This window comes from Triturus cristatus, chromosome 11 (assembly GCF_964204655.1).
Source record: "Triturus cristatus chromosome 11, aTriCri1.1, whole genome shotgun sequence".
Classification (NCBI taxonomy): Eukaryota; Metazoa; Chordata; class Amphibia; order Caudata; family Salamandridae; genus Triturus; species Triturus cristatus.
The window spans coordinates 472871344-472898870 of NC_140594.1; the positions used below are offsets into that span (position 1 = coordinate 472871344).

The 27527-nt window shown below is 43.3% G+C and overlaps 1 protein-coding gene across 2 annotated transcripts in view; it reads right to left on the minus strand.

Annotated features, from left to right (window-relative positions):
- DPYSL2 (dihydropyrimidinase like 2) overlaps positions 1-27527 on the minus strand; it is a 408396-nt gene that overhangs the window by 97917 nt on the left and 282952 nt on the right. For both annotated transcript variants that reach the window (XM_085632753.1, XM_085632754.1), the window contains one exon: positions 3189-3353. In XM_085632753.1, the coding sequence (XP_085488879.1) occupies positions 3189-3353 (165 nt within the window). The remainder of the gene's footprint in view (positions 1-3188; positions 3354-27527) is intronic.

The window sequence follows — 27527 nt, forward strand, 5'->3', positions numbered from 1 at the left end:
ATGCAGGCCTCTGTCCTTCTTGGGTACCAAAAAGTAGTGGGAATAACAACCACAACCTACTTCTGGCACAGGGACCCTCTCTATAGCTCCCTTGGCCAAGAGAGCCAATACTTCCTGGCAGAGAAGTGCCAAATGATCCTCCGTCGTGTGATCATAAGAAGGTGGAATGGAGGGAGGGTATTATCGAAGGGGAAGGAGTAGCCCCTTCAGACTATTTGCAGAACCCTCTTTGGTTTCAAAGACTACAACAGCTATAAGCCGGCTTTATGACATTAAAAGATATCACAATCTTTAGCTGTAACGATGCCAATGATTTCAATAGCATGTTTTGCTCACTACCATGCATTAATGTATCTTAGATTGAGGTTCTGTTTCAGTGTTTTAGTTGCTTGTTTGAAAAGTGTGTTAAGATGCCGGATCACTATTCTCTTTGCCTACTGATTTTAACAGACAAACCATGGCGCTCTCAAGTGGTGGCAGTTTGTCATTAAGTGTTTTAAAGAATGCAGAGGGATATTTCCAAATTCTGCCATAGTGGAGGCTCAGAAGAACTTGCATTAAGTGCATACATGGTGTTACAGCCCAGTACCATAAGCAGTTAAACACCCTTGCCAGAGTTTTTGCTTCCAAAGGGAGTACATTTGTGTGTTGATAGAGAGGATGTTGATGATGGTGTAAAGCTTGTACTAAGTTTAACTGGGTTACCATGAAGGCAAGTTCAACCTATTTCTACATCCTAATTTCTCACAGTCTCTATGCATGGGGAAATTCAACAGCAGATAGAAAGGAAAAAAACGTAAGTAACAGTTCTCTCTGATCTTGCACACCAAAATGCATGCCCTCAGGAGAAAGCCTCAAGAGCATGCCCCTTGTTGGATGTTATGAGCACATAATATTTTTTTACTGAAATGAAACAAAGTCCTTTTTTAATTTTGATGAGTTTTTTTTACTGTAGCTGTTATTTACTGTAAGCAATGTATTGGATAGGGTTTATTCCAAATGAAAGTCCTTCAAAGAATAATAAGTTTTAAAAATCCAATATTGCTGTCTCTCTCCAACACAACCTTGCCTGGAGACTGGCAAATGCATGTGTAGCTAAGGTGATGCATGCTCCGATACAAGATCGAGGATCTGTTCCATGAAGGCACAGCAATGGGGTATGCAAGATGCGAATGATCTTGCAAATGGTACTGCTGCTAAACATTATACATATTGCTGTCAATCTCGGTTGTGGGAGGCATTATCTTGATGGACAATGCTTCAACAACCCGGCAGGTTGGAGTCTAACTACGCATGTATCATGCACATCCTTCATACGAGGAGGGGATCTGGATCGTTGGATCAGTTGGCAATTTCTTCTACTGGATGATCATGTGGGAGGTAGCTCAATAGTCACTGCCAGCTTTAGCAGAGGCAAATGTGTGATTGCTGGTATTGACTCAGATGTTCCTGTTGAGTGAATGGTCTAAAAGAAGCCAAAGCTACCTCCTCAAACACCTTCAGCCTGATACTCAAAGCAAAAAAGCATGAAAACAGGTTGGGGATTTCCACACATTGATCAGCTGATGTTGGAGCAGGGTGGTCCAATTTAAAATGCAGTTGCTCTTGAACGCAAAAACCACAAGTTTGAGACCTTTATATCATGAGGCCAAGCTTGCCAGAGAGTGGCTCAGCCACAAGAGATCCTTGAAGAACAGAACCCCTGAGGAAACGGACTACTAGTAACGGCATACTTCACTGGAGTTGCTGGTGTACACTCCCATAGCTCCAAAATCTGGTGCAAGAACAAACAGATTAGCACCACCTATTATAGATCATTTGTTTCTCAGAAGTTACCTCCCCACAGGATTATTGCTGAAGGGTGACAAGGGAGGTGGACTTGACAGAGACCAGTACCACTCAACGCCCCCAGAGTCCTGCGCCTAAAAACTCTGGATACTGGCTCCCTTCCAGTGTCCTGCACTTTAACACTCTGGATACTGGTTTCCTTCAATCTTTGCAATGAGGGCCTTTGTCCACTGACTTGCATTCAATGGCTGGGAAGGAGTCAGGAGTTGGTTAGGTCTTTTCGAGCCGAGACTGTGGCAAAAGCCAACCACAACTCTTGGCCTTAAACGATTTTTCCAAGCCCATGAAAGCCTCTACAGTGAACTTTGTCAAGCTGTATATGAGTTTCTAGTATCGGTTACCCTCCTATTGTTGGCCTACACTGTTTGACTTTGCTACACCCAGAGAGCTGTGTGCACCAAGGAGAAATGTAGTTATCTACCTCAAGTGTAATAATATCAATTATTCTAGGACAACACAGGCAAATGGCAATACCTATAAAGATTGCTCCTCAGTAACCACTGACTAGAACAGGATCCTCAGGAGATCAAGAAAAGAGCTCACAGATGCACTGATATTAAACTCGGGAGACAGGGAAGTGTGCTTAATCCATTGGTGCAATGTGTCAGATCTAACTTGTTCAAGCCCAAGGTGCAAACAAGCTGCACAGAACTTCTGTGACAGGACAGGAAGTGAAACAAGAATCAAAGGTTTGATAGTCATCAGTGCAAGATACAATTTGGTTCCTCTAATTGCATTTAACTTCTATGTGATTTCCAGCCCTTCTGGAGGCCTTAATAACTGGATCAAGCGTAATAGGTTGCCTGGGACAGGGCAGAAACAGTGGTGCATCTGGGTACTTCCCAACCTCTTCGAGTTCTTCACACCACCTATATGGAGTGTGAGAGTCCCCTGGAAGGATTGCCACACTAACTGAAAAACAGTATGTGTTATGCCATACTTATAATGCAGTTTTGGTCCCACCATTGTAGTGCAGCATCCATGCACTGAAAATGGGAGAGAGCCAGGGCCCAAGTGTACTCTAGAGTTTAAGTGCTAAATAAATAGGAAATTAAGGTGTCAAAATGAAAATCACTCCACAGAACTGAAAGGGGACGTCCTTCAGATTCTATTACTAGAAACGCAATCTAGTACAATCCCTCAGCATTCCCATTAATACGAACACCAAGAACCATTTAGAAATCACCTCTGTTTCTCAACAAGAGCTTTTGGTATGAAAATTCCCCGCCGGCAGCCCATAACCTTTTATTCCCTCTTAAGAGTGAAAAACAACTCTTATTAAGGAGCATCAACTCTTGTGCATTTGGAACAAATGACAGTTTGAGAATGAGAAGGCTTACCGTGGTCTTTAACAAGAGCCTCCATCTCCTCCTGGATACCTTTATGCCACTCTGTGATATCCACATGCAGGGAGTAATCGCAGCAGGACTTGCTATCCGCCCACTCTCTCCACTGGTCGAACGCACTGAGTAAGCTAGTCCCGGGCTCTGGAACCACGTGATCAACTAAAATGGAAAGGGTACAAAAATGAATCTACCTGTGAGAATGAGCATGTATAAAAACTACTAGAAAATATCACTGTAAGGGCTTCCAACAAGGAACAGACAAAAGGAAAATATATAGAACTACACGCGACAGTAATCCAAGTCATATTTTATTTAATATCATTTAACATGGTGACAATGCTGAGATCTTGCAATGTAACCTGGAAGTAGTAAAACATTTTCCTAAAGAAGCAATGGCATTCAGCTTGCTTATCCTCCAATCCAACTGAAGCAGATCTTCCCATGGCAAATTACAACTTAACTGTTGATGGGTGGGTAACGTTTCACGTTTTGCAACACCAAAACTTTTGTTTAACTGTGATTAAAGATCTAGGGCCCAGTGGAGACAATCAAATGGTAGGATTTTAAAGGCATCCAACTTTCTCAATCTTATAAAGCTAGGTCATAAGGGGGCCGGCCTAGAAATTAATAATAGCTTATGACTGAGTTGATAATTAATGTGTTAGTATGTTTAGTATATTTTCCATTCCTTCTAATTTCATATGGGATATAATTTAAAATAACAAAACAGGTTTTCCAATCCAGGTAAGCTTACATTCATGTATTATCTGTTCTAAGAAGACTATTTTACCTCATCACCCATGCTCTGTTGATGAGCTAACTCTAGTGGACTCATGCCTCTTTGTATGTCCCTGGGGGGCATCCCACCGACTTACAAATACAACTGGTGGGTGGTGCATATATCCCACACTTTTTGAAGGAATATCAAATGTTTTTTACTTGAGGCTTCTCTTTTGTGTATATATCTAGTGCACTCACAAACAACTACATAATGCACTATGACATCTTGTATGGTGGACTTAACAATACAGTTGTTAAGTACTTTTCTGATTTTTGGGTCGAGCCTACCATACTGCACAATCTGTCTGGGTGCGGAAGACATAGTGAGGTTACCAAGAACCTAAAACAGCTTGCAACCCGCCTATTGCTTACCATTGGCTGGCTATGCTGCCACACACATTTGCCTGCTTCTTATTTGATGACTTGCCTTGTCAACTTTTGTTTATCCCTCCTAGGTAGTATAGCCTCTTTACCATTTCTTTAATTAGATGACCCCTGTACTTGCTCTGCTCACTTTTAGGGACCTACTTTTTCATTATGGGTGAGTGAGGAATCTAAAATATTTGTTCTTGCCATGCAGTGTTAGAATAGCTGTTTACAAACTAGAAAGAGGAAAGTGGGAGAAGTCTCAGTCTAGATGGAAGCTGTGGCCTCATAGCCAAAATAATCTAGTGCCTAAAGTTGAAACAGGTTTTTGTGAAGTATTCAACCCTTATCCCAGTCATCCATAGCTTGATAAACTGAAGTGAAACAGGAACAGCAACACCAAGCACCATTACAGCTAATAAACACTCCGATATAAACATCATAAGATTCCTACACTAAGTTACTGTAAAAGAGTATATTTAATGATTGAAAAGACACCAAATCGACAACATAGGCTGTATGGATTAGAACGGATACTTTGATCCTGATTACAAGTTTTAGGGGTCGATTAGGATGGCGGTCGGAAAATCACTCCGACCTCCATGGTAGCGGTCGGATTCCGGCAGTTAACATTGCGGCAGTTGCTGCTGCCAGCAGCACTGCCGCGATGTGAAAAGGAGCAGGTCCTGCAATTCCCTGCATGGCAGGCACTAGACAGAGCCTACCACCTGGTACAGGCAAATGTAGGGGGGTACCAAGGGTACCCCTCCCAGTGCACCCACATCCACACAAACACATTGGGGGCCCGGATTGGGCCCCCGGAACCAGTCTCCGCCAGCCTTTCAATGGCGGTCCCACCACAGCGAAAAGGCTGGCTACCGCCGGCATCCTAATCGCTAGCAGACTGCAACCGGCGGAAATGTGGCAGGCGGAAAATCACAACGCCACGGTCACGACCGGCGGTTTCCTGGCTTTTGACAGTGGGCGTATGGCAGTCGCCGGACCGGCAGTTGCCACCGCCTACCCGGCGGCAGTCATCCACCCGCCATCCCAATCGACCCCTAAGTGTTATTTAACACATCTGATAAAAGAAATACCACGGATTATGTTATTTAACAGGTGTGATTACGAATTTGTGGGAATAACTTTAGAATTCTGATGTTTAACGCACCAAAATCCACTTGATACGATAAATACCCTAGTGCTTTCGCCATCAAATTGCAGCAGATTTAACCTGCCAAAATTTAATGAAGATGGAGTTATTTAACACCTCTGATAATTATCAGATGTGTTAAATACCTCAAAAACTCATAATTCTGACCCATGCGTAAACAGGGTTTTATGCATAGCTCAGAAGTAACCGACCCACTCCTAATCAGGCTCTTAAGAGTAGCTTTTCAGAAAAGATGAAACAGGCTTTAAAGCCAGAGTCAACACTACTCGGTAGCTCAGCAATTTCAAAGCAACACTTTGACCTGAAAGTTGTATGTAGCAGTGTGGATATTTTATACCTGGCCGTGACGGACCACATTCCCTAAGTAAAACACCTCTAAATTTCCTCTCTGTCTCAGCACTATTGCTCAGTTCTGGTTTCCAGTGACGACTTTGTCAAAACAGTCAATCGAGGTCATTTTGTACGATAGTGGAATGGAGCTGTGTCTAAGTTCCTCTCTACTAGCCTAGCTCCTCTCAAACCTATCTAACTATACCAATTCCAGGAATAAGCATTCACTGCCTGTCCAAGCTGAGGAATTGAGAGCACTCTTGGCTGATCCAATCACAACACAAAAATACAAAAGACCCCAGGGAATCACTGGAAAATAAAAGACACACAAGTGATGGACGGAATGCAGAGCAAATAAAAACATTCACCCCAGTCAAGAAATCTGGGTTGAATCCATCATTCTTTTGCTCATCATGCCACCCCAGTTTAGACCTGGCCATATGCAAATCAGTCTTGACCCTGTGCCTCATGGGAACAGTCCAGCCCGAACTGCCAAGCCAGGTCCTCCCTGGACCGGAAACAAGCATCCAAGGACTGGTTTCGGGGTTCACCCCTCTTCAGCCAGGATAGCTTGATTCCAGTGGCACACTGAGCTCAGGACCCACTGTGGGGGCATACCTGGTGCACTTAGGGCGAGAAAGCAAAAGACACACAAGTGATGGCCCAGATCTCTGTACTGGGGTGACTGTATGACATTGTTCTGCATTCTATCCATCAACTGTTGTTTTTGCATTAATCACTGGAAAATGACAGTACCCACAACATATACTGCCTACTAACCTTAGGGAGGAATAGAACCCAGAGTAAAAGCCCGACTGGTGTAATAATCTTTATTACAAATAAATGAAAGCAGAGAAGGTTTTCTTGTGTAATCAATGCAGCTTCTTCATTAATACAAAGAAAAAAAAAACACTAATTCAGTTCGAAGGAAACCACTTTGAGGCACATGCCCAGCCAACATTGTTCCAAACTATCTGCTGCCATAAATCACCTGGCAACAAAATACTATCTAAATGCCAACAGCACACTTGCAGGAAAGCCATCATCTAATTAAAATACCAACATTTAAAACAAAAAAAAAAAAAAAGTAAAACCTCATCCATTCAGGGTTCACTTAAGGACAACTCGCTATTCAATATTGAGTATTTGAGAGGACTATATGAGAAAAATGCTCAGGATGGAACCAGCTGTGTTAACAGATGAGCCCTCCTGCAACGACCAGAGCATCGGAGGTTCCTAAAGTTTTTGTGGCATCCACATCTGCAGCAATTACAAATCAGATCATTCGGGATTTTTAAAAGGGGAAACTTAAGGTTTTTAAATTGCTTCGGATACGGTGCTCTTCGCCATGGTTAGACCCGGTTTTCAGTTCCACAGTGAGCAAAATATGATGGTCTGTTTAGCGGTCAATAGTAATTATCTGTGGCTGGGACTAACACAAGCATTTCATCCACACTTATTTTTCTCAGTGAGATACTTTAAGTGTGACACTTCTGCTAAGATGTGTGTCCCATGCTTTCTTTGCCACAGGTCTTAAGTTTCACCTTGCTGATGAGGCCCAAACAAGGTTGAAACTGCTCCCTTGGAGAAGGGGGGGGGGGGGGGGTTGACCATATTGGGGCTGTGGCACAACTGATCTCCATATGGTTGATCACACTCTGTAGTGGCATAAAAAGCCAAAGAAATTACGGGCAGGGTCACATCCGAGAAATAATTACCAGTGCACAGATTAATTCAAGCATTTTATTGATCACATTTAAGTTTCTCCCATCTGTGCTGGACTGGCCTGTCACAGATCATTTGTTGTACAGGAGGTAGGTGGGTAGGGGCCGTCAATGCAGAGTCATTGGCTTGAGAGAATACATTAATGAATATGCCAACCATACAATGGTAGAGGCACCATGACATGCAAAGATCAGGGCTGCTCCTCTGCTTCGATCCATTGCACTACATCTCGTTCCCATGTAGGCACTGTGGGGGCCCTGGGTGAAAGCCAGTATACTGCTATTCTACGTTTACTAAGCAGCAACACCAGAGCAGCAAACCTATGTTGCCTCCTTTTTAGGTCTCGCCTGACCCAGCGCATGCGCTGGTCTGGCAAGACTTATTGAGAGGGTTCCAAAAAGTGCTACCAGGTCAGCCTAGAGCTACAGTGCATGTGCGCGAGCGCCGTGCTTTACCGCTTTGATGTTTGATCGCGATCACTTTCACTTTGACTTTCGCGGCCACACGGCTGCTTGGCATTACCAATAGGTCTCGCTTTTGGGACCTTATAAGTATTTAGTTATGCAAGTGTTGCATGGCTAAACACTTATAAGGTCCCAAAGGCGAGACCTATTGGCTATGCCAATGCTTGTTTTTTGTGTTTTAGAATGATACGGTTACCCCACAGGCAGTGTTTTACAGACTTCTCAATCTTGATGGCCGCTCTCTGCCTCAGTCTTGCGGTCACCACTTCCCAGTATTAAGTAATTAGTCTACATGTCCAAGACACATGTAAGAATTTGCGTTTTCGCTCCCTGCATTTGGGAAATATGGTTTAGTCTAAGGGTCTGATTACCAGTAAAGATGATATTCATCACACCTGGTAAATAACAGTACCCTGGGGTTCGTTCTTTATCGGGTGCAATAAATAGCACCTATTACAAGCTATTTGGGAATAAAATGCGGATTTGTGTATTTAACACTTCAAAGTCTGCATGATATGGAAAATACCTTATACGTATTCCCTGTTAAATTTTGACGAGTTTGACCTTACAAAATTTAACGAAGCTTGAGGTATTTAATGCACCCGATAATAATCGGATGCGTTAAATATCTTTTAACTCGTAATTCCGACCGGTGTGTAAGCAGAGATTTACGCATGGGTCAGAATATAAAGAGCTACACATAATCAGGCTCTAATTGTTTTAGGAAAATTGGGTGAGTTCAAGGTTAACTACTGTACACCATGCTATTTGTCCTCGCAGTTCAGAAAAAAATATTATCCACTCAGAAATCTGTGCCATAGAATAAAGTGGTACTTCGCAATCAATTCTAGAAACCTACCGCAGCAGGATGATGGAAGTTCTTTCTTCCATCACAGGTCTGGCGCACACCACCACCATCACCACCACTTCCAAACTGACCAAATGTTAAACAATAAACATGTTCTAGATTTTATTGACGTCTTTTCTTTGCACCTGCTCACAAGTGACTAGCCCTCGTGAGTATGGGCAATATACCCCTTGAATTATAATTATGTTATTTGTATAATGATTTCAACTGGCTGACATTAAAATGTTGATGATATTATTTTAAGACTTTGTAATTTCATTTTTAAAATGGTTGTATTTGTTGATGGATTCTATTATTCGAGCTGAGAATAAAATTAATTGACTAACCCTAGTCAGTTTTCCATTCATAACTTTGCAGCTACAGAAGAGACTGTACCAACTTGACTGTGTGCAGTACTTTGCTTCCTAGTGATTTGTATGTTGTGTAAGGTGGTTGGAGTCTCTTCTACTTCTTTATTTGGATTATATATATTTACTAAGACTAATCACGTTAAACGGTAGCCCTGAAATAAATATCAAGCCCTCACAAATCCACGTGGGAGTGGATGAGCTCATGAACTACCAAAGCAAATTGTCGGGCACTGCTACATCTGCCTTGAGCAGATACAAACTCATATGAAATCTCAAAAAGATCACAATATTAATGTCATTGAAAATGCTCAAAAACGTGCACCATACCTCGTCCAAAGATTTTGGATAACAAAATCAAACGTAGTTCATTTTTTATCGAGCTACAAGACCCCCAAAGTAGCCATTTCAACGCTGTGCACTTCCACACATTCAGCAGAAGGGGGTATAGAGAACATAGTTGATAACTGTTGATATAACAGTATAAACATTTCTTCAAGGTACAAAGTGTCCAAATATCCAAATAAATAGATATAAAATGCCCTTAATGCTGCTGACCCTACATGTTAACAAACCACGTGTTAACATAAAAAGGGAGACAGAGCATATAAGCCACTGGTGAGTGGAACTGGATAAAGTGTTGTGTGAGAGAGAAATACTTATCATCCATTTTATTTTGGAAACATGTCCACTAAAACCCACTGCACATATTTTATTACAACTTTAATTATTAAAGGAACATAATGAATTCTAGTTCTGTGAAAATGATTGGTAAATATCTTTAACATTAACCTTACTGAAGCTGTGAGCCAAGACAGCAGGAAGGATTACTTCCATGCGCCTGCGCACTCTTAAGCAGAGGATAAACATTACATTTATCACAGGATGAGCCGATATGGAGGGTGCCACTTTCCTTGCTTGTGCTGAAAATTCTTCCGCTTTAGATTTAGCCAAGACTCGCACTTTTTAGTAGTTTTTTCCTGAAAAGCATTTTTACCCATGTATATTGACTGAGCAGCACGCCTGGCTTTGTGCCAGATTTAGACAAATAAAGAGCTGTTCCTGAAAAGTCTTTGTCGCTCAGTGTTCTTCGACATTCACAAGTGAAAAGCTCTCATCCCCCACAGAGGGCTTTTCTAGTCGACAGGAAATCTTTGAAATGGATGTTGCAATGTTAGTTACTATGCAGCTAGAAACTAGGAGTAGGTGTTTTTTTTTTTTACCTAAATAGCAAAATAGTGGGAATCTGCTTTGAATGAATTTCAGCCGCTGGATAATTACTCATACATTCCACCCATCAACCTTTTTGCTGTCCTCAGTGCAGCACCCCAAGTGTAGCGGGTATGCCCAGACGTGGGCCTTGTGTTCACCAAGCCATAGGAATCAAGCTATACCTCACCAAAGAGGCCTAAATAATTTTACACCTGCCGGGGGTTGCTTATAGATTTGCTCCTTAAGCACAGGAAACCATTCCTGCTCAGGTGGTCCGTGCCACTCCAACTTTAAACCATGGTGAGGTGTGGGCTGCCCACTGTGGTTGTGAAAGGACAACAATCAACCAATCAGAAGGGTCTGACTGTGAAGACCTGTTGTGATTGGCTGATAGCAGTCAATCCACACAGGTCCTCTTGTTTATATCATTCCGATTAGTTTATTGCAGTCCATTCCGAAAATGTCAGAAGTCACTGCCCACCAGTCTCATCCAGGCCCGGTTCTAGCGGGTGGGCCAGGCCCACCCAAACATTAGCCTGGCCCACCCAAACATGAGCCTTGGCCCTCGAGGTGAGGACATGAAGGCCAATAGAAAATGGGCACTATAAGTTAAAACGTTCCTCCCAACGTTGTTTTTCTACCTGTTCTGGGAGTTACATAATTGGGTCTGGGCTTTTTCTCACAGCCTTGCCCAATCACGTAACTCCTTTTAGAAAGGTGGGCTATGTCCTGCAAGTACAATAGGGGCATGGCAAGGGAACACATTCTTTGACACCGAGTAACTTTTGCCTACCGTCCTGCTGTGTGCATAGTTCCTTTACCATTTCAACACGGGAGAAAATAAGTTCGTTTATTCTGATTGACCTTTCCTGACCCCTGCAGCTGCCTGTCAGATCAGGATGCGACACAAAGTTTGACTATTCGAGTAGACAAGATAATATGTTACTATGTTCTTATTTTTAAAATCTGCACAGGCCCAGCAAGGCACATACTTTGGTATGCTTCATTTAAATCGTTTTTATCAGGGATGCAAGACAACAATAAAAATGTCCAGATATCTGGTGATTAATGATCCTGCTGGAGGCAATCCTTTGTTGGTAGTTTTGAAATGCAGATAAACTATTTTATGTGGATAGCTCAGTGGGTTACTGCCTTGGTCACATAGATTGTGTTACTTGCAGTTCAGAAGTTATACTCCTAACATAGGACCTATGAACTGTCATCAAAGAGCTGCATACAAACATGAATGGTATCATTAGAATTTCACTTTGTTTTGTGTTGCTATATAGTTAGAACTTCCCCAATCTTTCATTATTTACATTTTTCTGACAAGAATTTGAGCAGATATACATTTTTATTAGTAAAGCCAACCCTCAACCACTAGGGTATGCTTTCAATCCTGAGTTTCTGCTTCCTCAGCCCAAACCCTCTTAAAATATACTGCCTACCATTATGGATGACATGTGATTCCTACACCTTGAAATCCTCATTAGCTTCTGTGTCATTCCCTATAGACTGATTTACATACTTGTATGATTCATTGTCTCTGTATAATGTGTGTGTGATGTAAAGTATTGGGACACCCTACACTGATATGAATAGCGCTATACAACAAATTAAATGCATATGAGAGAAGGGCTACGGAGAGATGAAGGGCATTGTTGGAGGGTGGTAGCAATGGTATCTGCGGAGAAAGAGTTAATAGGTGGGGTGCCAAAAATGACTTTAGCACTAGTGCTAAAGCCGGCCCTGTCATGGCCTTTCTGTTTTTATTGATTTAGCAGTTAGGTAATTAGGGCAACTGTGGAACACATTTTAAAGTGTGCGTTAATTATATTTACTGCTATATTCATTGTTTTAAGTTTGTAGGTGACATTACCAATGTTTTTTTACAGGAATAAAGAAAGTGGAGCTGGATGGTGGCTGATATGGGGCTGTGGCCCAAAGGTCAGCGGTGAGCTAAGGTGCACAATAGAGGGATGGTAGAAAAGGGGATAATCAGGCCTGGAAGTACTTGTGTTGAAGCCTGGCCTGCTGGAATCTGAGGGTTTGCACTTAGGTCCAGACATTGCTCTTACTTTCAAAAAACTCTCCACATGCTCTGTATACACACAGAATCGATCTGTTGTATCATGGCAACTGTTTGCAAGTATGATGTAATCTAGGGCGTGTATGCTACTACAAGAAGTGACACTTTGGGCCTACAGTGACCCACCCAAATGCACCCTTGGCCCACCCAAATAAAAATTCCTGGAGCCGGGCCTGGTCTCATCCCGACTAATTCATGATTGGAGGGATAGGTGAATTCTCGCAAAGACTGACTGTTCACTGAGGGATACTTTCTGCCTCCTGCTTTTTTCCTCATCCATAGTAAGCGGCCAAAGATCTGAGGAATTTCCGGATTCACATTGAGATTCTCTGCTTCTTACCACAGAATGAAAAAACTGCAAGTCCTACAAGAAACTACAAATTTCACAACTCATTTTTCACACCCCATTGCACCCGGCAAGGAGAAGGGATGCTCAGAGTAAACATTCAGAGTGCAAACAAGCCTAAAATATATGACCAGTGCGGATACCCTGTTGGAGTATGACGGTGTTTTCTGTTCTCTACTCCAGACGTTTCTTTTTTATTTTTTTGGTTCAATAAATGTTATTGATTTTTATAATGAAAAGCAGTACAGAGGAAATGAGGAGGGAGAAGTAAGAGATTCAACCTCCGACATCCGAAAGTCGCACAGGATATACAATAATGTGGCAGATACAGATCGGGGCATGAGATAACAATAGACATAAATCCAGAACATTAGAAGCAACAGAAGCAGTTGGTACCTGGTAATGTGCATCAACTGGGTGAAGTGAACCAGGGGGAACTGTCAGACGCATACTTTTCGCAAATGTACCAATGATGTAGTAAATGAAAGAGCGAGAGAAAGAAAGAGCGAGAGAAAGAACGAGAGAGAGAGAGAGAGAGAGAGAGAGAGAGAAGAGAGAAGAAAGAGAAAGAAAGAGAAAGAGAGACAGAGAGAAAGAGGGAAAGAAGTTAGTTGGGGTAGTAGGGCAGGGGGGAATCATGCGATACTGTGTACATGGGGGCACTAGGAGTCCGATATTCCAGACATTTCTGGTAACGTTTGTGGGGCACCTGCTAGCCAGCTCCCTGACCATGGCAACTCCAAGTGGGCGTGCTTTAGTCCAACCCTTGGTGAGACTGCTGGATTGTGGTATTTACTTCTGCAGCTGGTATTAGCCGCCTCTGCCTTCTCAGACTGAGGGCATCTCCTGAACTACTTTTACTCCTTCTGGCTTGGGAAAGCTTCAAAGCTTAAGGCTACATTCTGTTTTTGGCCACCAAGCAATCTCACTTGGCAGTGCAGTAAACAATCTGCCTCCTTTGCGTTAATGACAATTCGACAGTTCCATGCAACAGTGTTCTCATGTAAGTAGTTACTTGCTTTACCGGGGTATCCCATTTCCATTTTGAATTAAATAAGTGTAGAAGTTATGTCTACCACTAAAAATTGATTAACCAATAAAAGTAAGGAAATATTTGATAGACCGAGGTATACATATATTTAGTTCAAAATGAAATCTTGAGAAAAACCATCTCCTTTGTATATATTTGTACTTCTTTCATGGACCACCGCAGCACCCTGACCGGTCACATATGCCTCAACCACTAAATACTATTGTATTGTAAAGTGATGTATTGCAGAATTTCTACAGCACTTTCCTGCCACTTGCTGTGGTTCCCTTTCGGCCAGCGAGTGAATGAGAAAGGCGTTGGTTGCAGTGTCATCTAGTAAGTGTGGAGTTTTGGTGTCTTGTGTGAGGCCCAAATATGTCCACCAGGCTTGGTGAGGAAGCATGTAGCAGCATCTTACACATGGAGCGGAGTGCGAAAAGAGTGTGAGGGATAGTTTCGCAGGCAGAGTACACAAACCGGTATTACTTTCGCCAACTGTGCCAAATATGATTCCAGTGATCGGTTCTAGGTACCAGGCTAACAGTTCTCCATCGTCAAGTATTGTTACTTCTTTGTGTGTAATATATCCTGCATGCCAGCAGACAGACCTTATACCTGTGCACAACGTTACCCATAGAGCAATGGAGGTGGTGCCTTAGTGTAAAATGTGTAATACTTGCCACTTAATAGTCAGTCCAGTTTCCACACCTCTCCTATCGTGAAGATATCTGGAGGGGGCGGTAGCTTACTTTATTTAGTGTGACATAGTTCCGTATGAGTTGCCTCTCAACCTAACTCACTACTCAATCAGGCTGGACTTGACGATCCCTGCATAACCACGTGTTCGTTTTGTTGCAAGTTTACAGCTGCATGTTTTATCATCAACTGCTACAAAGCGTAAGAGCTCACACATGGCGAGTGGAAATGTGATTACAATAGGGGGGACTCGAAGCTATTATACATAGCAAGTACATGAATCGTTTGGGCTGCAAAACCGAGCATCTTGCCTCTATTCTGATGGCCCTTCTGTAAGTCTGCCCCCCCCATACACTTGCAAACCGAACAGACGCACACTCAGTCGAACGGAGATCTTAAAAACGCTTGTCGACGCAGCTGCGTTGTGTACACGCAGTTGCGCATCGCCCTCATTGTACACTCCTTGAAACAACCAATAAAAGGTTCTACGTGTTTGCCGAGCGCGCAGTTTATACAGAGGAGGCCATAAACTGGAATACAACCGCAGCTGGTAGGAGGGACGCGCCGCTGCAGAATGCCTTCTGTGCCGCTGAAGCAGAGGATCACAGCTGCTGTCTGGCGAGAAGCCAAGAGCACTGTCAATAGCGCCTCCTGTTCCACAGGCAAGCAACACTGCAGGAACCACATCTCTGAAGTCTCCAGCGGAATTCATCAAGGATGCTATCTGAAAGTTTGGGGTGGCAAGCCAAAGTGGAGTGGTACAAAGCAGATTCCCAGAACGCCCTTAGCCGGCCGCTCTCTTCAATGGCAGACAGGAACGTGGTAAATACAGGTTTTGCATTAATGTCTCATATACAACACCCTCGATGATGTGGACAGTGTTTCACGAAAGAAGCATATATTGAGGCAACCCAAACAGGATGCAGGTAGACTAATAACAAAACAGGAATGAGAGCAAACGCCGTCAAAGCCAATAGGTTTCAGCCTTGAAAGCTAATGGCCTTTGCAATGCTTTTTTTCCTCTTGAGAAGGGGATTTGTAAGGTAGGGGGAAGAGCAGGGGAGTAAGAGAAAATAGTCCACATATGCACTGCAACAATGTCTGGCGTCAAAAGTGGAAGGATGCATCATCCAAACAAAACACAGATACAAATGCTCTGAGACGGGTTAGCACAAGAGCAGGGATGAAAGCCACTGAAAGAGGAGCAGAGAAGTGAGACTGACAATAAAGCAATCCAATCGTGAGCAACGAGCTGACCCAAAGCCCACTCAAAGTGTATGCAAAGTACTAGAAACAAGAGGTCTTGCCAAAAGGAAGTGAAAGCCTTTAATGGCCGGTATAGCGCGCTACGGCAGGCTATAAGGCTATATTAGGACTTCGGAATGTTGAAAGCTCCAGTGAAGACAATGTAGTAGCTCTTGGTTTATAATGGCCAGTACAAGCCTTCTGCTCCAACATTGCAATGTTTGTCTTACTTTTTCTCCCTTTTTAACGTAGAATATTCCACCCTCACTGGGTGGAATGTCCTAATAGCCTTATAGCCCTTCTGGCTCGGTCTATACCAGATGTTAAAGGGTCCTCTCCCTTGTTACAGGCCCTTGCTTGCGTCTCGGGCCTGTAACTCTGGTTCAGGGCCTTTAAAAACCGGTAAAGCCCTCTGCAGCGCGCTGTAAGGCTATAATCAACTATTCTTAGGAGCAGGTAGTGTTGCATCAAATTAAGTGTTTGGCAGAAATTGAAACTGTATTGAATGTATAGTGCATTGGAAAATATTTCTCGCCGATGCTTTAAAGGGGCAGGCACTGTCGGGCATTCTTAGAACTTCTCAGCAGCGATGCATTACTACCAATGGCACAGCACTGGCACTTCTCAGTTCGATGTGGCTACTCAAGGATAGTCTTGACTTCTTTCCATCCACTTTAAACACAATTTCTCACCAAATGAACCTGAAAGGATCGTATATTTTAAAAGTACTACTGTCTACATGTTTGCTCCCATTCCTAATCCACCTGAATGTTTGTTAATGTCACTTGACACCTTCAAATACAAGGGCAACCAAAAGTAACTTGTATTGCCATCTAGCGTGCCCAACCCAAGCATCCTCCATAGTAACTCACTTAATTAAGTTTAAACATACTGAAGCGCAAAAGCAGATCATACAGTTTGGGGTGTGAACATCAGCTTCAACTGTATTCATCTTAATGGCAGTGTTAGGCTTTACTCATAGGGGACAGGGGTGTTCGGGGGAAGTTTAAAATTTACCAGCGGACACTCATCCTAAAAGAAAAGCCAAAGCAAATGCGAATAGCAGTATTTTCATCTGCAACACTTCGCCGTTTCAAAAGTGCGTCTGCAGACCCCGTTACTTTGGAGTTCCTGTACCCAATAAAACAGAGATTAAAAGGCAATCTCTTCTTCTCAGAACTCCAACTGCCCTTTACAGAAGAAAGGGTAATGCAACTTTTATTAACAACTTCGAGAGTGAGCGAAAGAGTGACGGCGACGGCTTGGACATCTGGATAATTGTGATGCAACACTGCGATTGCTGCCGAGCGGTGTGCTGGCGCAGTTTTGAACCTTTCGGCTGACTGGTTCACGTCAAGCTGCGGTGACTTTGCTGTAGCAGCGACAGACTCAAACAGATTGCTGTCTTTAGCGAACTGGAACTGGTCACTTGGAAATTTGCGGAACTTTCCTGAGGGTTTGTATGAGGCTCGACTGATTTCACTAACGACATACTGTATGAGACCATACCTGCCTCGGCTGAGGAAGGTTCCTCCTTTTAACTTCAGAGGCCTGATATTACGTCATTAAATCACTTAATAATTTGATATTAGGGCTGTATGCCATCTCATTTTAATGATAAGGTTCTTGATTTATAAAATAACTAAACTTAAAATTTTTAACTACATTCTGCCGATTCGGTCTCATCATTCTTTGTGGGTAAATCACGGAGTTTGAATTATTTACAAATTGCTGGGGAGTATTATTGACAGTAAGAAGTTAGAGATTATCCTACTCCTGGGCCTCACTGGATGATTGCTCATCCTCCGAATATCTGGTCCCGATCAGCTCAGAACAAGATCCATCGGAAGACCAAGTGAGAGAAGAAGGTAGCAAGAGGTTTGAGAAAAGGTTTATGAACAATTTATGCAAGATACTATTGGGAACAGTGGACGCTACAACAGTGTTAGGATAGGCCTCAGACAAGGCTTCCAGGTAAAGTCAACTTCTATTTAGACACAGAAGCAAGTCGTTCTCATCTGGCAGAATGGAATACTTCAAAACACAGCATACGACTAAGGTCTTGATCAGGATGTCCATTGTAGGTCCAGGGGGGCTGGATCCATGCCAAATGTTCAAGATCTCTACATAAAATGCATTCACATTAAATCAATTTTAAAAAACTTCGGTTATACGGTCTCGCCTTATACTAAATAGGTTATGCATTTAGGCTTCCCGTGCCTACCTTGGACACTTATGTTCTAGATGACGAAGAGTGCATTGGTAAGCGCACTAAAGCCATTGGTAGTTGTAAGTGCCTCGGTGTAGGAAAGCAGTGTTCAAACAGCATCTAAATCTGGCACCTGTCAGCTATGCAGCATTTTTCATTCCACTAGAGTAGTGAACTATTCAAGGGGGAATTTGTAAATGAGATGCCTGCCTTTCGACCATGCTGTAAAGCCAAGTCCAAAGAGTGGGTCACTTGAAACGTGAGTATAAGCAACGTCTAGACAGTGTGAATGACTGCAGGACGGTGAGGTGTGCTGAAATGTCGATCTGATTTACATGCTCAGTTGGCTTCACTGATGTGCGGGTTGACTGGCACGGAAATCTGAGGAAAAATTATCTCGGAGTCATGAGTGGGCCAGGAACAGGCAGGCTGGCACTGCCAGCTAGACATGGACACTTCTAGTGTAGCCAGAGATCTGTCTATCTAGAAGTGCTACAACAGGGATTCTGGCAGAACAGGTAGCCCAGAAATGTTTAAAAAAAATGTTTTTTAAAACAACTCACAATTGCACGATGTGTGGTGATTCCAGATCAGGGGTCTCCAACAAGTAGCTCAGGTGCTACTGGTATCAATAGCACCTAAAAAGTAGCTCTCGAAGATGAAGCCAAGTCCAGTATCTCATTCAGAGAGTCTGCGCATATTAAAGATGATATCATTGCTCAACTCAAGACCCTTAGAATGACAGCCATCCAAACCAATGGCAGGGCCTTATGCTAGCACTCAAACACATACTGTGTTCTCTATGAAGCATGCCACATGACCACCTGCATCTCCTCTTAATCTAACTTGACACTGGCCATGTTGTAGGCACTGCTCCGTCAGTTGCACCATGTGTGCAAGCAATGGACCAGGAAACAAAAGTGGCAACAGTACCTTGACCAGAAACGAGGGCTAAAAAAACTGAAGCATCACTATTTTACAGTAACAAAATGTGCTAGTAGATCAGGAGGATTTTCCTTGAACAGAAGTAGCTCTCACTACAGAAAAGGTTGGAAACTCCTGTTCCAGATCCAGGAATTCTTGAAACCTTGCGCAGTGCAACCCGTAATCAGACTAGGTCAGGGATCTATTATTAATATCCAGGAGTTAATGTTGGATTGGGGGTGGCGGGTGCGTTCGGCATTGGCTTTTATTTTCGACAACTCAGGAGAGTTAGGCGGCACCACTTTGTCATCTGGTAGCACCAGAGCTCTCCAAGAGGAAGGCATTTTAAGAGTCGCCCTCGTGTAAAGGCGGATAATGAAATAAACCATGTGACAGCCATCTCCACCCAAGGCAGGGTACATTCAAGTGCTCACAAGGTACATTTCACAATCTCGAGTTGGACGCTGCCATTTCGGGCTGAGCTCCTCACGGATATTTAAATTGTAGAAAATAAGGTGATTCGCTAACTAAAGTTCGTCAATTAGATGATACATATTAAAATCTCTTTTAAAAAACCCTGACGCAGGAATAAAGGAAGGCCATGTGCTATTAGGTAAGGTTAACAAAAAAACACTTTAGAAGGATGTGGGCGCACCGGAAAAAATGCGAACGCACAGGATGCAAGAGTATCTTGTACGTCGCGCTTGTGTTTTTTTTTTAGCTTTTTCATTTTTTTGGCGCCAGACAGTTGCGCCATCGCTTTACTTTTGGACAGGAGAACGTACTTCGCGCCTGCAAGGAAAACAAAGAATAGCAGAAAATAACAGATTTGCATAGTATCACGTAGATACCCAAGAGGAAATGCATGCGAATTTTGCACAACCCAAGACAGCGTAACCTCAACACAGCGAAGAGTGGACATCTGAAAGCGGGGTGACATACGACACTGACAGGCCAACCGGTGGCTGCCAGGTGTGGCACACTGCTGATAAAGCATGTGACTTGTATCGTCTAAAACTACCTCCAGAGAATGCTTTCGCTGGTAAATCCATCGATCGTCTACACTGTGTGACAGATGGGATTGAAAGGGGAGGGTACAAAACAGAAAGCAAACTGTGTAATACCCTTGTAGAACAGTGAGCCTTGGGATTAGAAGCCCCCAGCTTCAGGTTGTCCCCCCTCCCCCACTCTCCGATCATAAGTCGAACATCTATTTATAGCATCCAATTAAAACGCTCCTGCGCTTACTATCTTCCCTTCTGCTTTCACCATCCGTCAGTCTAAATAGAAGGGAAAAAACACCTGGCATCCTCTTAAGTTCTCAGTGGCGGGGAATAGGCAACGTCAAAAGGCCTGGCTTTAATGTAGCAACACACAGGCAGTCACAAATCCTGTTTCCATGCACTGCATGTACAAAAGCGGTTTGTCACATTGGAGCCTGCCCTACTGTCTTTGCCAATGAAGACAAAAAGTTTTTTTAAAGATTATTTTTTTTAAGAGAATACATATAGAAGATAAACAACTGGCTGACAAACTACGCGATAATGGAGTGTACTTTTATGATGTTATAGTCCCTTATGCATTCCAGTGGAAGGCACAATGATGCGTCAAACAGCCAATAGCATGTGGTTACACTGTATTTGTCGCTCCCTGGGATGAAACCAAACCACATACTTTGAGATATTTTAACAAATTAGTACTAATATGTCTGGCAGACGTATCCCCTCCACCTCCACCCCACCCCCCCCCCCCCCCAGCCCAAAACTACAAACCCCGATGCCATCTTTGGAGGCTATTATTAACTTGGCAGTTCGAGCTGGACTGTTCCCATGAGACACAGGGTCAGACTGATTTGCATATGGCCATGTCTGAACTGGGGTGGCGGAGTGACCTAGAGAATGATGATGGATTAAACCCAGATCAGTTGACTGGGGGTGAGTGCTTGCAATGTTCAACACTCCGTCCATCATCCCCTTCGGTTTTGCTTTGTTCGCCCTAAGTTGGCAGGGTATGCCTAGACATGGGTCCCTTGCTCACTTTGCCACTGGATTCAAGCTAGCCCGGCTGATTAGCCAGAAACCAGTCCCAGGATGCTGGTTTCCGGTTCAGGCAAGACATGGCAGTTCAGGCCATGTCTTGCCCGAACCCCCCCCCCTTCCAGTCAGGCATCATATCACACGATATAATCAAGCAATGAAAATAACCTCAAAGAACCAATATAATTTGAGCTCACTGGGTTCTCCTAAATGTCATTAGGGTGCTTCATTGACAAATGCTCGCTGCTGGAATGTGCGGTGACTTGCAGATCACATGATCCATTCCCGTCAAGGACAACTCAGCCCTGTATCCTTTGGAATTTGGGTAACTGAATATCATTACATTTTGTAATATTGATGTCCATTAACTACGGTTCTTAGAAACAGGAGAAATTAAGTGGGAAATTATGACACAATTTTCTATGTTCCAGCCTACGGCTCATGCTTTTTAGCTGAGAAATGGAGACGTAAAGACTACCAACTCAAGATCACGCACAATGGTAAGTGCAGTGACCACTCTATTCAAATACTTTTCTACAGGCAGTCATCGGGTCCCTGGGCCTACGTTCAATCACAAGGCTAGCAGATCTGATCTACTGGTATGATACGCCCTACAAGGGATCAGGAATATTGGTTGCAGAAAAAACACAAAGCTAGCATTCTTTCGAATTATTTTTTTTTTGCAGTGTTAGGAGTAATGCAAAAATAAAAAACCTTAAGTTGATGTGGGAAATTCTTTGAAGACATCTTGCTACTTCAAAATACATAAGCCCTGTTGCACCCTGCAGAATGGGGACACATAACCCTGAGTTTAGTGACTGCATAGAAAGGCAAAGGTGTAGATCCTCTTCTCAAGCTTTGTACACCGAGGAATTGACATGCTTCATGAAGTTAAAAAAGAACACAAAAAAAAAAAACAGCTGACCCTTCCTTTTCGAATGGCTGTCCAATATCCCGACTCCCTTTCTTTTCCAATATATTGGAACACTTACCTCAGACTATCTGTGACATTCAACACCATTAACATCTTTGCTTTATAATATCAAACACTTTAGGCATCGCCAGCTGGGCTTCAAAATCCTTAATTTCCTCTCAAAACACTCTTCTTCCGCTGTGTGTGTCTGAGAGCGAATCCCACAGCATCCTTCCAAGATGGTGCCCCTTAAGACTCAGTCCAAGGTCCACTTCCGTTTTCCCTCTACTCCACTTCTCTTAGTTACATCTCATTTTTTTCCTCTTACAGCCTTTTATTTAGAATTTACACACAAACTTCTATCCCCTCCTCCAGTCACATATTTTTGGCTATTTCAAGCTATTTGCCTCTCAATTCTTCACCATCTTTCACGCCTAACAGTTGCCCCCATTTTCACACTTGACTCAATTTTACCCCGCCTTGACTTTTACCTCCTCAGCCACAAATGTTATGAGTTGCATTCACTCCATGATGCAAATTAATACTTCATTGCTACTGCCACAGTTGCTCAGCTCACCATCAAGTGCTAAACTTGCAAAAGGTACATCCTATATCCCTTAACACAAAGCTAAAGCATAAATAAACTTACAAGTACTAAGCGAATTGGATTATTGCAATAGTTTGCTATTAGGTCTCTCTCAATACTATTTCCTGCCGCTGGATAACACGGTTACCTTTACTCTAAAAAACCTTATCTAACCTTCCTGGACATACGCTCATCTCATTCTATCTTCACCAAAAGGTTCGTCTCTCAGAAAAAAATAAGAACTTTACAAGCTTCTAAGTACGAATATTTGAGGTGGTCCATGGTATATCCTCTGACCGACTTTTTTTTTCATGTCCTGGTCCGCTACACTCTAATTCTCAACCTACAACCTGCCAAACAGAACCTTTCGGACATCTATTCTGACCCAAACAATCCTCTGCTGATTACAGGTTCCAGGCCCTTAATCAGTGGAGCTGGAACTACAGGTGCTGCAGCAACTCCGTAAAATTTGAAAAAATTTGTTTGGAAACTGAAGACTAATATTTTTTTTTTTGCACCATTTTTTTGATTTAAAAAACACTAAGATATCCCGTTTACCCCACTGAAGTAACATTATGGGACAGCACCCATGCTCAAAAAATCGTAATCTTCTGAGACTCCTCTGGAACTCATTGCCCTTGACATCACGTCTGCCATCAGTCCATGACTCTAATGCAACTCTGATGTCCTTCAACTGAAAGGCAATGAGTAAATACAAACTACCATTAACCTAAAGTTTTAATACTTACTATCACTTGTGCTGTACGGGAACTTCTTATGGGCAGATTGGGTTGTTTGCATAAACCAAACCAAAAGATAAAAATACTGTTGTGTGACACATGAATAGCAAAAAATAGACCGTACAGTCTATTTTTTTGCTATTCATATGTCACACAACAGTATTTTTATCCTTTGGTTTGGTTTATGCAAACAACCCAATCTGCCCATAAGAAGTTGCACCAGCTTTGCCTACTGTACAAAATTTGTTCAAGATGTTAAATCCCTTTATAAATAACATAAATAAATGTGGGACAATTAGAATCTTCCTTGAGCTGAAAATAAACCAGTGCATTAACATTTATAAAAATACCACTAAGTGGCTTTCTGTGAATCACTGAATACGACTGGCTTTGTAGCACTCAATACATTACAACTACTCACAAAACAGCTTTAACCGACTTTGGAAGAATGGCGACCTGAGTGGAACCTGAAATAAACTAGACAACCAAACGGCTAAGTAGAGCCAAAACGCACTACGTAAGGAGCCTGTAGCTAGACTGGACATACGTGTTCCAAGTTAAAAAATTAAACAGAGTCAACGTGCTAACATGTATAATTACTTAATGAGGCTGTATGATACTATTATACATGATATTTGCAATGTCATACGAAAGTTGCTTCACATTCGTCGCACTATTAATGTACATTAAAACATAGATCAGTGCTTTAACAGCTGCTTGATTGTAGCAACCCAATGCATTACGGGTGATTTTCACCCTTCATCAGGGGTAACGCTAGGTGAATAAATAGAACATTACTGCATCAAAGTGTAGTTCTGATGAGGTAAATTGCTATCTCAACAAAAGGAAAGCACTTTTAAAAGTTATGGAATGGAAGTGCTAGAAAATGGAAAAGGAAAACAGAAAGCATTCTCCTTAATTCTCCACGTGTGCTTGATGAACTGAAACGCTACTTAAATCAACCGCTGTGACATTACAAAGTGATCCACAATATTACAGCGAGATACATAAAAACGGTTATTTTTACCACAGCAACTGTATAGTGTTCCCAAATATAGCATACATGCCTGTTAAACAATAATCCACACGCCCTCAAGCATGAAACGTAATCGCTCACACCAAACGATCGTTTGTTTCTGTTAATAATCAGCCTAGAACCGAAACAAGCTCAATGAACCCCTTGATTTGTGTCACGTGCATACCAACGCATCTACGACGTATTTGAAAGTGACTACGGTTCCCAGCATGCATTGTGTTACCTGTGTAGGCACACATTGTTACTAGGTAAACAGGGGGTAGTGCCTGACTAGAATAGTTGGTCAACTGCCTTCAATGTAAAACCTAGTGTGACAAAATTCATTTTTTTGCACTAGGATGCGGTGGTTAAAAAACTGATCTTTGGGACTCCGTCTAGACGTAAAAATATTGGGGATTCGACAGCATCACAGCTTTTTGTTGCATAGTAAGTAGGCTTGCATGATATTACAATGAGCACCACTCACATTGCGAGTCATATTTTGATTCCCCGCACATTATATTCCAGTTTATGCAGGTCCTCCACGTTTTATATTGAAGACAGCTCACCAACTATTGTATTCAACAACTACCACTTGTTTACCTAGTAGGAATGTGTACATACACATCTACCAATGCATGCTGGGAAACGTAGTCCCTCAAATACAGCATAGATGCATTGTTATGCATCTGACACAAATCAAGGCTTCATTGAGCTTCTTTAGGGTCTAGACTGATTATTATCGGTAACAAACAATGGTTTGGTGTGAGCGATTACATTTCATGCTCGAGGGCATGTGGATTATTGTTTAACGGGCACGCATGCTACATTTGGGAACAATATACAGTTTGTGTGGCTTTAATAACAATAACCGTTTTTCTATAACTCACTGTCGTGGATTGTGGGCTGTTATGTTTTGTCACAGCGGTCGTTTAAGGAGCATTTCAGTTCATAAAGGCACACATGGTGACTTTAGGAGAAGGCTTTCTGTTTTACTTTACCTTTTTCCATCACTTCCATTCTGTACCTTTTAAAACTTTTCCTTTTGTTGAGATGGCAATTCACCACATGAGAACTACACTTTGACATAGTAATGTTCTGTTAATTCACCTACAGTCACTCAGATGAAGGGTGCAATCACCCGAAATGCATCGGGTTGCTAAAGTCAGGCAGCTGTTACAGCACTGCTCTACCTTTGAATGTACATTAATAGTCAGGCGAATGTGAATCAACATTTTTAGGACACTGCAAATATAATGTACAGTAGTTTCATATGATGTCATTAAATAATGAAACAGGTTTGCAGGTGGACTATTTTTTATTTTTTTTCCTTTTAACATGTATTTGTCAAGTCTAGCCTACAGGCTGGGATCCTAATCTAGTGAGTTTTGGCTCTAGTTGACCAATTGGTTGTCTAGTTTCCTTCAAGTTTTTTACGGAGACAGGCAGGCTTCTTTTCAAGACTGCACACTTTCATAGTTTACCTTGATTATATTGAATACAATTTGCGAACTTTGAGCAGTGGCAGCTGGTGCATAGGGGCGAAAGGGGCGTTGCCCCACTAGCCTCGGGACGAGGATCGGGGAGAGGAGACAAGAGACACCACACGCAATGCCATTGCAGCAGCCTCAAATTAAGTGCTCACTGCCCGTGTCTAACACAAATAATAGTGTGTTGTTTTTTTTCTAGAAGGGACGAGGTCAGAGGTCAGAGACCTCCTGGGCATGTGCTGGCCGGGGCGAGGACTATTGCTCGCCCTCGAAGCACATCCGAGATGAGTGATGTCATCCTGAAGGGAGTGGCCAGAGAAAGCGGAAAATGGCTGGTTTCAAATGGGGCGCCTATGCTGCGGCCCAGGAGATTTCAGCAGCGCGCCACTGAAATGAATGGCAAGGGGCAGGGCCGACCCTCCTCAAGACACAGCAGTGGGTGGCAACAACTGGAGCACTCCCTTGCCTTTGCACTAGTCCCAGGCCTCCTGATTGGACAATGGGAGCTGAGAGAGTGGGTTGCGGAAGAGCCCGCCGGCTGCCACGCAGCTCTGACTCCGGCACCAGGACTGATCGGCACGCAGCAGGTGCGCTGCACTCCATGTGCTGCTGGCTGTGCATTGCTCAGGACGGACACCGGCACCGGCCGCAGTCACAGCACAGCACTCATACTTCTGTTCGGTCCGCGATTCTTCATTGTTTAAGGAGGATTAATTGTGGCAAAAAGCGCCGTACGAGCAAATTACACATCGTAGCGCTGGCTAACCTCGGAAATAACAGGCTATGGGGAAGAGACCATTCAGAGCAAACTCTCAGTGGAGAGGAATGACAACTTGAGAACAATCGAGAGGGCGTGGGGATGAAAGATGAAGGGACACGTGGAAAACAAATACTAAAAGGGACAGATGGACCGAGGGGGGAGCCCAGGAGGAGGGGGGGCTGCTGCAGTAGAGAGCGAGGCGGAGACAGCAGCACGGGAGCATGCTGACAGAGAGGGACAGGCTGCGGCCAGTGCGGCGAAGAGAGACGGCACAACATATAGCTGCAAAGGTGGACTGCAGCGAGGGAGCGCGCGAGGTCACCACAGAGAATGCTAGCAGTCAAAAAGAGTGCACTGAGTCAAATACTTCAGAGACACAAGACTGCTGTGGCTGAGACAGCAGGTGAGAGAAACGCAAGGGCACAATTCCATGACACCTTTCTGATAATGTCATGACAAGGAACGAGAGACAAAGTAGTTAAGAAGAGAGTGCACGCAGCAGAGGGTAGACCTCAGAGAGAGGGGAGAAGAGCAGAGGGTAATGGGGATCTCTGAGAGAGTGCACAGAGCAGAGGGCGTACAGAGACCTCTGAAAATGTGTACAAAGTAGAGGATGAAGAGAGACACCGAGCGGGTGCACAAAGCAGAGTATGAACAGAGACCTCCAAGAGAGTGCACAGAGTAGAGGGCACTGCAGACTACCAACAGGCTGGGGTGCGACAACCGGCAAGTGCAATTCAGTTGTGTTTGTTTGCCAGTACAATTGAGTGGGTGTATTGCCACTGTTGTCAGCGCTGCTGGTTTCCGTGTGTTCCCCGGGTTCCTTGTGTAGCCAGCTGCTCTGCTGCCTCAGATGGCTATTTGCTGTAATGCCGCTTTCTGCCTTTCGCGGTCACACACCTCGGCTGTGTGGGGCTTGCAGTTTCCCCGCACCCTCCTTGCAGTCTCCCTTCCTCGGTTCATCCTCTTTCAACCTTCCTGCCCTCCC